Source organism: Equus asinus, chromosome 11 (assembly GCF_041296235.1).
Source record: "Equus asinus isolate D_3611 breed Donkey chromosome 11, EquAss-T2T_v2, whole genome shotgun sequence".
NCBI lineage: Eukaryota > Metazoa > Chordata > Mammalia > Perissodactyla > Equidae > Equus > Equus asinus.
Window position 1 is genome coordinate 17,368,913 of NC_091800.1, and position 14,287 is coordinate 17,383,199.

At 37.6% G+C, this 14,287-nt stretch overlaps 1 protein-coding gene across 2 annotated transcripts in view; it reads right to left on the bottom strand.

The window, feature by feature from the left end:
• CCDC169 (coiled-coil domain containing 169) overlaps positions 1–14,287 on the bottom strand; it is a 73,543-nt gene that overhangs the window by 10,993 nt on the left and 48,263 nt on the right. For both annotated transcript variants that reach the window (XM_044777284.2, XM_070520530.1), the window contains exon 7: positions 13,470–13,546. In XM_044777284.2, the coding sequence (XP_044633219.2) occupies positions 13,470–13,546 (77 nt within the window). The remainder of the gene's footprint in view (positions 1–13,469; positions 13,547–14,287) is intronic.

The window sequence follows — 14,287 nt, forward strand, 5'->3', positions numbered from 1 at the left end:
CTTTGTTTTTCTTGCTCAGGATTGCTTTAGCAATTCGCGGTCTTTTGTTCCCCCATATGAATTTTGGGATTATTTGTTCAATTTCTGTGAAGAATGTTCTTGGGATTCTGATTGGGATAGCATTGAATCTGTATATTGCTTTAGGTAGTATGGACATTTTAACTATGTTTATTCTTCCAATCCATGTGCAAGGAATGTTTTTCCATCTCTTTATGTCACCGCCTATTTCTTTCAAGAAAGTCTTGTAGTTTTCATTGTATAGATCCTTCACTTCCTTGGTTAAGTTTATCCCAAGGTATTTTATTCTTTTCGTTGCGATTGTGAATGGGATAGAGTTCTTGAGTTCTTTTTCTGTTAGTTTATTGTTAGTGTATAGAAATGCTACTGATTTATGCACGTTAATTTTATACCCTGCTACTTTGCTGTAGTTGTTGATTATTTCTAATAGTTTTTCTGTGGATTCTTTGGGGTTTTCTATGTATAGGATCATGTCGTCTGCAAACAACGAGAGTTTTACTTCTTCGTTACCTATTTGGATTCCTTTTATTTCTTTTTCCTGCCGAATTGCTCTGGCCAGCACCTCCAGTACTATGTTGAATAGGAGTGGTGAAAGTGGGCACCCTTGTCTTGTTCCTGTCCTCAGAGGGATGGCTTTCAGCTTTTGTCCATTGAGTATGATGTTGGCTGTGGGTCTATCATATATGGCCTTTATTATGTTGAGGTACTTTCCTTCTATACCCATTTTACTGAGGGTTTTTATCATAAATGGGTGTTGGATCTTGTCGAATGCTTTCTCTGCATCTATTGAGATGATCATGTGGTTTTTGTTTTTCATTTTGTTGATGTAGTGTATCACGTTGATTGACTTGCGGATGTTGAACCATCCCTGTGTCCCTGGTATAAATCCCACTTGATCATGGTGTATAATCTTTTTGATGTATTGCTGTAGTCGGTTTGCCAAAATTTTGTTGAGGATTTTTGCATCTATGTTCATCAGTGATATCGGCCTGTAGTTCTCCTTCTTTGTGTTGTCCTTGTCAGGTTTGGGGATCAGAGTGATGTTGGCTTCATAGAATGTGTTAGGGAGTTCTCCATCTTTCTCAATTTTCTGGAACAGTTTGAGGAGAATAGGTATTAAGTCTTCTTTGAATGTTTGGTAGAATTCTCCAGAGAAGCCGTCTGGTCCTGGACTCTTGTTTTTGGGGAGGTTTTTGATTACCGTTTCTATTTCCTTACTTGTGATTGGTCTATTCAGATTCTCCATTTCTTCCTGATTCAGTTTGGGGAGATTGTAGGAGTCTAGGAATTTGTCCATTTCTTCCAGGTTGTTCAATTTGTTGGCATATAGTTTTTCATAGTATTCTCTTATGATCTCTTGTATTTCATTGGTATCTGTTGTGATTTCTCCTCTGTCATTCCTGATTTTATTAATTTGCGATTTCTCTCTTCTTTTCTTGGTGAGTCTGGCTAGGGGTTTGTCAATTTTGTTAATTCTTTCGAAGAACCAACTCTTTGTTTCACTGATCCTTTCTATTGTCTTTTTCGTTTCAATATTGTTTACTTCTGCTCTTATTTTTATTATTTCCCTCCTTCTACTGACTCTGGGCTTTGTTTGTTCTTCTTTTTCTAGTTCTGTTAGGTGTCGTTTGAGGTTGCTTACGTGAGCTTTTTCTTGTTTAGTGAGGTGAGCCTGTATTGCAATGAATTTCCCTCTTAGGACTGCTTTTGCTGCATCCCAAATGATTTGGTATGTCGTGTTCTCATTTTCATTTGTCTCCAGATAATATTTGATTTCTTCTTTAATTTCTTCAATGATCCATTGTTTGTTGAGAAGCGTGTTGTTTAGTCTCCACATTTTTGCACCTTTCTCTGCTTTTTTCTTGTAGTTGATTTCTAGTTTAATAGCGTTATGATCAGAAAAGATGCTTGATATTATTTCAACTCTCTTGTATTTATTGATGTTTGCTTTGGTTCCCAAAATATGGTCAATCCTTGAGAATGTTCCATGTGCACTTGAGAAGAATGTGTAACCTGCTGTTTTTGGATGAAGTGTTCTATATATATCTATTAAGTCCATCTGGTCTAATTTTTCATTTAATTCTATTATTTCCTTGTTGATTTTCTGTCTGGATGTTCTGTCCATTGGTGTTAATGGTGTGTTGAGGTCCCCTACTATTATTGTATTGTTGTTGATGTCTTCTTTTAGTTCTATTAAGAGTTGCTTTACAAATTTTGGTGCTCCTGTGTTGGGTGCGTATATATTTATAAGTGTTATGTCTTCTTGGTGGAGAGTCCCTTTTATCATTATATACTGTCCCTCTTTATCTTTCTTTATCTGTTTTGCTTTGAAATCTACCTTGTCTGATATTAGTATAGCGACACCTGCTTTCTTTTGTTCATTATTAGCTTGGAGTATTGTTCTCCATCCCTTGACTCTGAGTCTGTGTTTGTCTTTGGGGCTGAGGTGTGTTTCCTGGAGGCAGCATATTGTTGGATCTTGTTCTTTGATCCATCCTGCCACTCTGTGTCTTTTGATTGGGGAGTTCAATCCATTTACATTTAGAGTGATTATTGAGACGTGGGGGCCTACCACTCCCATTTTGTGTCTTGTTTTCCGGTTTTCTTCAGTTTCCTTTGTTTCTCGTCCCATGGTTTAATCTGTTCTGATGTAGAGCTGCTACTCTCTGTTGTTGTTCTTCTACTTATCTCCTCTGCTCTTGGTTTTGTAGCCCCTTTCCTTTCTTGGATTTTTCAGGAATGCGGGTTTTCCTGAGGATTTCCTGAAGAGGAGGTTTTGTGGCAATGAACTCCCTTAATTTTTGTTTATCTGGGAAAGTTTTTATTTCTCCATCGTATTTGAAGGATATTTTCGCTGGGTAGAGAATTCTCGGCTGTAGATTTTTGTCCTTCAGATTTTTGAATATATCATTCCACTCTCTTCTAGCCTGTAAAGTTTCTGCTGAGAAATCTGCTGATAGCCTGATGGGGGTTCCTTCGTAGGTTAGTTTCTTTTGCCTGGCTGTCCTTAATATTTTCTCCTTGTCGTTGACTTTTGCTAGCTTCACTACTATATGCCGTGGAGTTGGTCTTCTTGCATTGATAAAGTTTGGAGATCTATTGGCTTCTGTCACCTGAAGATCCATCTCCCTCACCAGATTTGGGAAGTTCTCAGCCATTATTTCTTTGAATAGGTTTTCTGCCCCTTTCTCCTTCTCTTCTCCCTCTGGTATACCTATAATCCTTACGTTGCATCTCCTAATTGTGTCTGATAATTCTCGGAGAGTTTCTTCATTTCTTTTAAGTCTTGCTTCTCTCTCCTCCTCTGCCTGCAACAATTCTATATTGCCATCTTCCAAATTGCTAATTCTTTCCTCCATATTATCGACCCTACTGTTCAGAGCATCTAGATTTTTCTTAATCTCCTCTATTATGTTCTTCATTTCCAATATTTCTGTTTGGTTCTTCTTTATTGTATCAAACTCTTTTGTGACATAGCTCCTGAACTCGTTGAGTTGTCGGTCAGAGTTCTCTCTTAACTCATTGAGAGTCTTAATGATGGCTGTTTTGAAGTCATCATCATTTAGGTTATATATCTCATTTTCTTTGGGATTGTTTTCTGTGTATTTGTTACTTTCTTTCTGTTCTGGAGATTTAATGTATTTTTTCCTATTGCTTGATGTTGTTGATTTGTGCCTCCGCATGGAGATAGAGTTTAGTTGCTCCTTTCACTTGTTTCAGCTGCTGCGGTGGGGGGAGCAGCTGTTTATACTTCACCAACCAGGAACCCTGTCCGTAGTTGCTAACTGGGCCTGGGCCCCTCTTCGTAGCCACAGTGGCCCTTTGGATTCCCTCCTCTGCCGTGGGGGCCGTCACAGGGGGGCTTCAGGCTGCAGGTGCCTACTGTTGCAGCCCACCTAGATGTGCTCTCTCCTTGGGGTCTGCAACGGTGTTATGGGCTTTTCCAGCGGCCAGGGGTGGGATCACTTATATTTGTCGCTCCGTTGCTGTCAGCACCCACCAAATCTCACTTGTCCTCTATGGGTCGCAGGAGAGCTATTGGCATCTTCTACAGTCTGTGGTTAGTACACCTAGCTATGCTGCTTTTGCCCTGGGGTCTTCCAGCCTTGTGGCTGGCGGCTGGGTGCCTTCTACTGGTGCTGTGCAGAGGCTTTCCCTAAGGCTGCTGTGAGCCTGTAGGGTTTCCCCCTAGGCTACTAAGCTGGGTCTCTGGAACTCTCTCCAGCCCTAGTCCTCTCTGAGATCTCCGGCAATCCCTAGTGTTTCCAGGTATTTTTTTATTTCTTCTTCAATTTCTTCAATGATCCATTGCTTGTTCAGTAGTGTATTGTTTAGTCTCCACATCTTTGTGCCTTTCTCAGCTTTTTTCTTGTAATTAATTTCTAGCCTTATAGCATTATGATCGGAGAAGATGGTTGTTATTATTTCAATTTTTTTAAATTTGTAGAGGCTTGCCTTGTTTCCCAACATATGGTTTATCCTTGAGAATGTTCCATGTGCACTTGAGAAGAATGTGTATTCTGCTGTTTTAGGATGAAGTGATCCATATATGTCTATTAAGTCCAATTGTTTTAGTTTTTCGTTTAGCTCCACTATTTCCTTGTTGATTTTCTGTCTGGATGATCTGTCCATTGATGTGAGTGGGGTGTTCAGGTCCCCTACTATTATTGTGTTGTTTTTAATATCTTCCTTTAGGTCTGTTAATAGTTGCTTTATGAACCTTGGTGCTCCTATGTTGGGTGCATAGATATTTATAAGCGTTATTTCTTCTTGATGAAGTGTCCCTTTGATCTTTATATATTGTCCCTCTGTGTCTCTCTTTACCTGTCTTATTTTGAAATCCGCTTTGTCTGATATAAGAATTGCAACACCTGCTTTTTTTTTGTTTGCTATTAGCTTGAAGTATTGTCCTCCATCCCTTGACTCTGAGCCTGTGTTTGTCCTTTGGGCTGAGGTGTGTTTCCTGGAGGCAACAAATTGTTGGATCTTGTTCTTTAATCCATTTTGCCACTCTGTGTCTTTTTATTGGAGAATTCAATCTGTTTACATTGAGAGTGATTATTGATGCATGTGGACTTCATGCTGTCAATCTGTCACTCGTTATCTGGTTTTCCTGCATTTCTCTTCCTGTGTGCTTTAGCCTACCCATTTAATACTGCAATTTCTTATGCTGGGTTTCTTAGATTTTTCCTTATTTATGTTTTCTGGCTCTGTTCTGTTTTTCAGTTTAGTGGCTACCCTGAAGTTTGTATTTAGAATCTCGTGTGTAATATAGTCTATTCTCTGGTGGTCTCTTACTTACTTGGCCTAGACTGATTTAGTCCCTTTGCTCTTCCCCTCCTAAATTATTATTTTCATTTCTTATTCCAACTTGTGTTATGAGTTTGTAGTTAGAGTGATAAGATCGTCTTTGCTTTGGTAGTTTCCTTACCTTTATCCTAATGCTATAGTTGAATATTTGCTATCCTATTGATGACCCCTTTCTCCCTTTTTTCTTTTTTTCAGGTATGAGAGCCTTCTTGAGGATTTCTTGTAGTGGAGGACTTTTGGTTACAAATTCCCTTAACTTTTGTTTGTCTGGAAAAGATTTATTTTCTCCCTCATATCTGAAGGATATTCTTGCTGGATAGAGTATTCTTGGCTGAAGATTTTTATCTTTTAAAGTTTTGAATATGTCACTCCATTCTCTCCTAGTTTGTAAGGTTTCTGTAGAGAAATCCACTGAAAGTCTGATGGGAGTTCCCTTGTAGGTTATTTTCTTCTGTCTTGCTGCCCTGAGTATTCTTTCTTTGTCTTTCTTTTTGCCATTTGTACTACTATATGCCTTGCAGTAGGTCTTTTTACATTGACAAATCTAGGAGATCTGAAAGCTTCCTCTACACACATTTCTCTCTCAATCCCTAGATTTGGGAAGTTCTCTTCTATAATTTCATTAAGCACACTTTCTGCTCCATTTTCCTTTTCCATGTTCTCGGGAATTCCTATGATCCTTAAGTTCTTTCTCCTCATTGAGTCTGCTATCTCTCAGAGATTTTCCTCATTTTTTTAAATTCTTAGTTCTCTTTCTTCCTCTGTCTGGAGCCATTCAGCCTGTCTATCTTCAATTATGCTAATTTTCTCCTCTATGGTGTCTACACAGCATTCAGGGAATCCATATTCTGTTTTATCTGGTCCATTGTGTTTTTCATCTCTAGTAATTCTGTTTGATTCTTCTTTATAATTTCAATCTCTTTTGTGAAGTAACTCCAGAATGCGTTGGCTTGTTTCTCTATCTTTCTCTCTACCTCATTGAGTTTTTTGATTATAGCTACTCTGAACTCATTTTCACTTAGTTTACCTATTTCCAAGTCCTCAGGAGTTAATTCTGTGTTTTTATTGTTTTCCTTCTGGTCTGGAGCTTTTATAAATTGCTGGATGGTAGAGGAGTGGTTTTTGCGCATGATGGTAGAATTTGGTTGCAGTTACAGCCTGTCGCCACTAGATGGGGGTTGAGAGCCATGCATTCTGAGCTCTCCACCTTCAGGCAAGATGGCAGTGCCCAGCGCGGTTTGATGGGGGGAAGGGCTGTTTTTCTCACATGCTGATCTGGATTCAGATCAGCTCTGTTCTCTGGACTCCTGGGGCCCTGGCTTTATGGGGTCCCCATGCATGGAAGCTTTTCCCCGTCAGCTGGTTTCCTCTGTACTCGCTGCGGGAGTCCTAGACGATCCCCTGGTGGCACGGCCCCTCCCCCACTCCTTCCCGCACCTGCAGTAGCGATCCTGGTCTCTAGGGGAGGGAGCGAAGTTCTCTCCTATCCCGCTCCAGCTCCTCCGAGGCCTGCTGCAGGGTCTCTGTCCTCTGTTTTGTGGTATTGTACGTCTCTGACGTCCTGGCATTAGGTTTATTTGCTGAAATTCAATATTTTCCAATCCTTTGTTGTAGTTTGGAGGGGAGAGAGTCCCAGGTCAGCTCACCCCGCCATTTTGCTCCGCCCACCCTTGAAAATATTTTTAATTTTTATTTTATCTTATTTTTTTTGAGGAAGATTAGCCCTGAGCTAACATCTGCCGCCAATCCTCCTCTTTTTGCTGAGGAAGACTGGCCCTGAGCTAACATCCATGCCCATCTTCCTCTACTTTATATGTGGGACGCCTACCACAGCATGGCTTGCCAAGCAGTGCCATGTCTGCACTTGGGATCCGAACCCGCGAACCCCAGGCCACCAAAGTGGAATGTGCAAACTTAACTGCTGCGCCGCCAGGCTGGCCCTGAAAATATTTTTTTAAATGTTGTATTTGGGGAATAAACGGTTGCCTGTGTTGAAAAAATTTTTAGTTAAATAATGTTTTAGAATAATTCCATCTTTAGGTGTAATATGGAATTAACCACAAGCATTAATTATATCATATTTAATTAATAGTTCACTATGGATATTTATTGTTTGCCATACTAAATGCTTACATAATACTTTGAGAATGTTTTAAATAGCTTCCTAAATATGAACCATTTCTAAAAGATCTAACTGACATGATGACACTAACCATCAAGCTGAGGTACATCATTCTAAAAATATGTTTAATCTCCTAGACATCTTTTAGAGCAGTGTTTCTTGAACTGCAGAATACAACTCATTAGTGGACTGATTTAGTGAATTACAATAGCAACATTAAAAAGTAGAACAGAATAGAAAATATAAGTATGCATCACACACAGTAAGGGTACGTGTTATTTCAAAAATTGTTTCAGTTACATATAAATATATATTGGGTATACTGGGTCACAATATGCTATCAGTCCCAAGCAACAGAGTTTGGAAAACATTTTACACTCCTGAGTATTGTTGTTTTTAAAGAAATGATAGTGGCTAAGATCCATGCAAGATTATGTTAGCACAACAGTGTTGTAGATTTGTCACTTGCAGTTTCAAATTATTGTCATATGTCTTATTCTCTTCCCACAAATCAATTCTTTGTTGCTTAGCTAATTCTTCTTCTTCTTTTTTTTTTTTGAGGAAGATTAGCCCTGAGCTTACATCTGCTGCCAATCCTCCTCTTTTTGCTGAGGAAGACTGGCCCTGAGCTAACATCTGTGCCCATATTTCTCTACTTTACATGTGGGATGCTTGCCACAGCATGGCTTGCCAAGCGGTGCCATGTCTGCACCCGGGATCCAAACTGGTGAACCCCAGGCCACCGAAGTGGAACATGTGAACTTAACCACTTCGCTACCAGGCTGGCCCGCTTAGCTAATTCTTTATATTCAACAAAGTACTATACATTGAAGAAGAATAGCTAACATTTATCGAGGTAGGGATTTTTCAATAAACTCTAAATTTCATACTAACTATTCAATTTGGTTTCCATCAACCCTGTTTTGTAGGTGAATAAACTGGTTCTGAGATGGGTTACTTACATAAAGCCACATTAAATAGTAAATGCCAGAGGCAAAAATTGATTCAAGTCTACCTGCTTCAAAGCCAATGCAAATTTTCATTTACCACTTCTCACTATTTTTTAAAATGCTGTACTGTAGCAGCTACTCAAGCATTCACACTATTATTTTGACTTCAGGGCTTCCATAGTCTATCTAGTAGATAGAGTTTCTCTTAATTTTTCTCTTTCAATAGAAAGTAATTAAAAATGATCACAAAGTACACATATTCTTTTGTTATTGGCTGCCCCAATACTATCCTACAAAAACACACAAACACTTAAGCAATTAGACACAAGGATTCCCTTAATTACTACTGTGACTTTTCCTATATACATCTAGTTCCAAATTAAGAAGTTCTCAGAGTTTAACTTTTTTCCTATACCTACTTAAAATCTTTATTGTTCTTTCCTTAGAAGAACCTTATAAAAATACCTCAATTTCTTGAATATCTTTTATGAGCTTTAGGTACTTTAAGTTGTGTTAAAAGTATACATATTCTTACAGAAAATACTAAAAAGTATAAAAATAAGCTATCCACAATCCCACTCTACTGTTTTGTATTATAATTTTTATTTACTACTATAGGTAAACATTTTCCCATGTCAGCTATATATTTTCCCAGAATGCAATTTTTTGTAACTTCATAATATCATTATAGTTTATTGAATTTTTCCGTTAGTGTTTGATATTTGGGTTGTGATTTCTCCATTCTTGCTGCTTTTCTTATCAAAAGGATGTTCCCCTAACGCCCTCTCTCTTAATGAGTCCTACAATCAATTTCTCTCAGGACAGTAAGGACTGTCTTGTTATTTTCTTCCTCTTGGGCCTTTAATAACTCTAAAACTCTTCATAAGCAGGAAAAAACCAAGGCTGCACACTGAAGAATAAAATTAATTTTACAGTTTTCTACTTTTAGGAACCACTGCTTTGGTATCAGTTTTTGAGCTCCTTGCTCACAGGCATATGATATTTCATTGCTAATACATGCCACGGGTCACAATCAATAAGGTTACCTAGTAACTTGTCTAGAAGCTTTCGGCAACTTCCAAACCTCATCCTACAAAGACTATTTCTCCTATTATCTTAAAGAGCCTTTTTTCAAATCAGTATATCTAAGGATTTCTAGAATATATCTTTCAATAGCAGTATAGAAATCTTGTTCATTTGTGGCCATAGTTCCACACAGCAAGAATATAATAGCTAATAGTCAATCAGGCACTATCCCTCTGATAGATTTTTTAATAGAATTTCAGTTAAATGGGTATTTTCTACTGCTCTGATTTATTATGAACTTTAGAAATAAATGTCACTATTTTAACATTAGTGTATATGAGAATATTAACCAAAGCAAACATTAAAAGCCAATAAAAACTTGACTTTTAAAACATTGTTTTAGGGGCCAGCCCCGTGGCTGAGTGGTTAAGTTCGCGCACTTTGCTTCGGCAGCCCAGGGTTTCATTGGTTCAGATCCTGGGGCGTGGACATGGCACCTCTCGTCAAGCCATGCTGAGGTGGCGTTCCACATGCCACAACTAGAAGGACTCACAACTAAAAATATACAACCATGTACTGAGGGGCTTGGGGGAGAAGAAGGAAAAAGTTAAAAATCTAAAAAACAAACAAACATTGTATTAAGTATAACACATACAGAATAGTGCACAAAACATAAATGTACAGCTCCATGAATTATAAGAAAGCACATACTCGTGTAACTACCACCCAGGTCAGCACACAGAAGATCGTCATCACACTGGAAGATGCCCTCATGTCCCGCCAATTATTATTCCCTTTCTCCTCCACTTTTGGTAACCAGTATCCTGTCTTCTGACCCCACAGACAGTTTTGCCTGTCTTTGAACGTTATATGAATAGAATCATATTATATGTAAATAGTCTCATTTCTGGCCTCTTTCATCCAACACTGTGATAACTGTTTATAATGTTGTGTGAGCTGTGGTTTATTTGCTTTTATTTTTGTTATCATTTATTTAAATAAATGAATATTTGTTTTTAATTGCTATTATTCATATATATGAATAATATATACAATATAATATATTGTATAATATAATATATAAAATAATATATAATATATGAATAATTCATATATATGAATAATAACAGTAATAAAAAACAAATATTCATATATATATCTCTCAAAAATTTTTATCCATTCTTTTATTGATAGACATTTGTTGTTTTTTCGGTTTGGAGCCATTACGAATAAAGCTGCCGTGAACATTCTTGTACAGGTCTTTTGGTGTAAACGTATGCACCATTCTGTTAGGGATGTAACTAGAAGTGGAATTGTTGGATCATAGGTGTATAATCAGCTAAATGTAGAAAGTAATGTAAATAGTATTCCAAGTGATTGTACAAATTCATACTCCTACCAGCAGTGTATGAGAGTCCTCAATTCCTCCACATCTTTGACAGCGCTTGGAATCATCAATCTTTAAAATTTGTGGTGGTATCTCATAATTTTAATTTGCATTCTGCTGATGAGTAATGGTGTTGAATAACTTTTTATATGCCCACTGGCCATTTGGCTATCCTCTTCTGTGAGGAACCTAACACCAAAACTTGTTTTTAAGGCAAAAAGATTGAATCATCAACTAAAGAAGTATACTAAATTCCAGAGTTAAGTCAGAAACTCAGAACAACATTTTAATGTAGTGCCAGTTATATACATCTAATTTGGAAGATTACAGGTATACAGAAATATTTCTAGTATATGAGTTATTTGGGTTATTCATATTTCCAGAAAGTGAAGGAGTTTTTGTCCATTTGTGTGACCATTCATTCATTCAAATATTACTAAACACCTATTTATGCCAGGCACTGTATTCAACGCCAGGTTCTATCAAAGATGAAAGTGATATATCCAAGATCAAGCATGAGCAGCGCCAGAGGGCACAAATAAGCTTACTGAGCAGGTATCCAAGATCATCATCCATCTCTGACGTGCCAGCACCTCAAGTTCAGCTCAAACCTATGGCGTGGAGGGCCCCACAGACAACTGATCATCAGAATGATATACAGCTGCTGCTACAAGAGGACAAGGAGGAATGGGTTTGGCACCTGGGTGATCTACTTGATCGTCCTTTAGTACTACCTTTCCCAGTTTTGACAGTAAGTGGACCAGAACCTTAGCCATGGCTTAGAAAGGACATAGCAAAACAGGGCTCAGACTCTCAGTTGTAGAAAGGTCTAGGTCATCCCATCAGGGGAAGAGGAGGCCCACACTTGGTTCACTGATGAATCAGCTTGGTACGGGGGGCTGCAGCTGCACTGTAACCCTAGTCCCTCTGCCCAAACCTGTTTCCTTCCCTTCTGCCATTGATTCTAAGAATGTTCACTAGTAAACTTCCTGCATGCCGGGTTCCATTTCAGAGTCCACTCCCTGAGAGATCCAACCTACAACAGTATTCAATAGAAAATCAAACTGCCTCACAGTCCTATAATCTAGTGATATATATATGTATATGTATGTTAATATATGCTTAGAATGAAGCTGTTTTATTTTTATTTTCAAAATATTTCTCCTTTCACTACTTAAGTAAATTTGAATAACAGAGGTGATATCTTTTTAAAAGAAATTTGAACTGAAAGATAAACGTAAAAATAAAAAATAAATTTTTAGGGTGATTGTGCAGAAAAGAGTTAACATAGCAAGCCTGTTATCCTTAGAAAGCCCTGCTGGCAAGGCTGGCCCTTTGCTGGTGTCTGGGAACTTCGTGGTAAACAGTTCTCTACTCTGATATAAAATTTTCCTTAAATGAAAAGAATGATTTGCCGTGCTTAACCTGTACAAATAACATGGTTTATGCTGAACGTCTGTTTTCCTTCTGGGAGTCTGGAATTTTGGTATGTGCTAGGCAGAGGTACCTCCATGATCAGTCCTCAGTAAAAACATTGAGCACTAAATATCTAATGAGTTTCTCTGGAAGGTAAACTTCACACGTTGTCGCAAGTGTTGTCGCAACTCACTGCTGGAGAAATTAAGCGTGTCTCTGTGACTCCACAGGGGACGTTTAGAAGCTTGCACCAACTTTCCTCCAGACTTCATCCCATAGACCTTTTCCTTCATATCCTTTTATTGTAATAAATTTTAGCCACATCACAAATATATTCTGAGTCCCATGAGTCATTCTAGGGAATCACTGAACGTGGGAGTGGTCTTGGGGCCCGCAACACAGAGGTATAATAGTTTTCAAAGGGAAGTCCTTTTCCAAAATGTACTTTAATGTTTTAACTACATTATATTTCCATTGATGAAAATGTACAAAGATAATTATAATTTAAAGTGTTATGACTACTCAAGGAATAGTACTCTTATCCATCTAGCCAAATATTGGACAAAATGTTGTTATCCTATGAATTTCCACCAAAGAAACTTACTATCTTGCATACCCCTTGAGTGCCTGTATTTGAAAAGGATTCTGATTTATAGATAATTTATGTCTTGGTTTACTTTTTTTATATTAAGTTATATGTGAATATATTCCCGTACATAGGATAAATTTTATAAGACAGGGAATGCCTGAGTAATTCTTCTGTACTTAGTACAGGACCAGGAACAACTGTGTGTAGATATAACCTCCTAGACCCATAAAACGTTCCTCTGTTCTTTATTCATCTTAAATTGTTTTTGTTTACATAGAAAAACATAGTTTAAAGTGCACTATCATCTACATTTATTTCCTCACTAAAACGGTTAAGGCTGGTAATTTAATTGTATTTATATTGTTGTTAATGGTGTAGTTTTAAGCTCTCCTTGGGTACAGTATTGTTTTACCTTAGAAAATGTGAACTTTTCATGTTGGAGGACAAAAAATGTTCCTGTGATCTATAAAATGTATACAAATAGCGAAAGGAGAGGACAAACTTCTTTAAGTTCTCTTACCATCTGCTACTTTATATCGTTGCTATAAAATCTAGATGTTCAGCTTCCAAAATATAATGGACACCTGTTTTGTCAGTACCACTCACTTTCAAATATAACTAATTAGAAAGGAAAGATACAGTTAGACTTACGTTTTCATGAGATTCTGCTTCATTCTAGGCAGTTGATCCTTCTGTTGTCTTTTAGACATTTGGTATAAGCCAGAGACCTGAAATACAAACATTTAAGCATTCATCCTCTTATTTCATGATTGATTTCAGAGATAAGAGGAACAATCAATTCTCAATTAACTGTTAACCAAGTCCGTTAGTAGCACGTATAAGAGAAGCTAAAAATAATGGGAAATTCTGGCCCTCTCCAGCAGTACGAGGCTTCTAAAGTTAGTAGAAACCCCTCTATCGCAAGCTCACACTCCATACCATTTTAAAAATAAATATAGTGTGTGAAAAAATAAATATAGAACTGTGAAAATCATATCGTCTAGATGGTATAGATTATTAAGGATTTTGTAATAGACACTAAATATAAATAATACTTGGACTCTGTCATTAAGGTAGATAAGACAATAGAAAATGTAGATATGTTGAAATGGAAAGACAAGATCATATTTTCATGTTTGTCTATTTTGAAATTCTTCCAGGAGACAGAAGTAGAGACTGCTTGTGGGTGGTGTAAATATAATCTGCAATTCAGGAGCAATTGAGGCTGATGACCTTAGAGATGGCAATTGAAGCCACAAGTAACTGAGATCATTCATTGAGAGCACACAGAGAAATAAGAGAGTTGATGATATAAACTTGGGAAAGCAACTTTTAAGGGATAGGAGAATCAGTCAAGATAGATAAGGCCATCATCTAAACAATAGAAAAGCCCAGGAAAAAATACTGTTATGAAAGTCAAGAGGGGGGAATATTTTAAAAAGTGAGCATAGTTAGACTATGGAATGCCT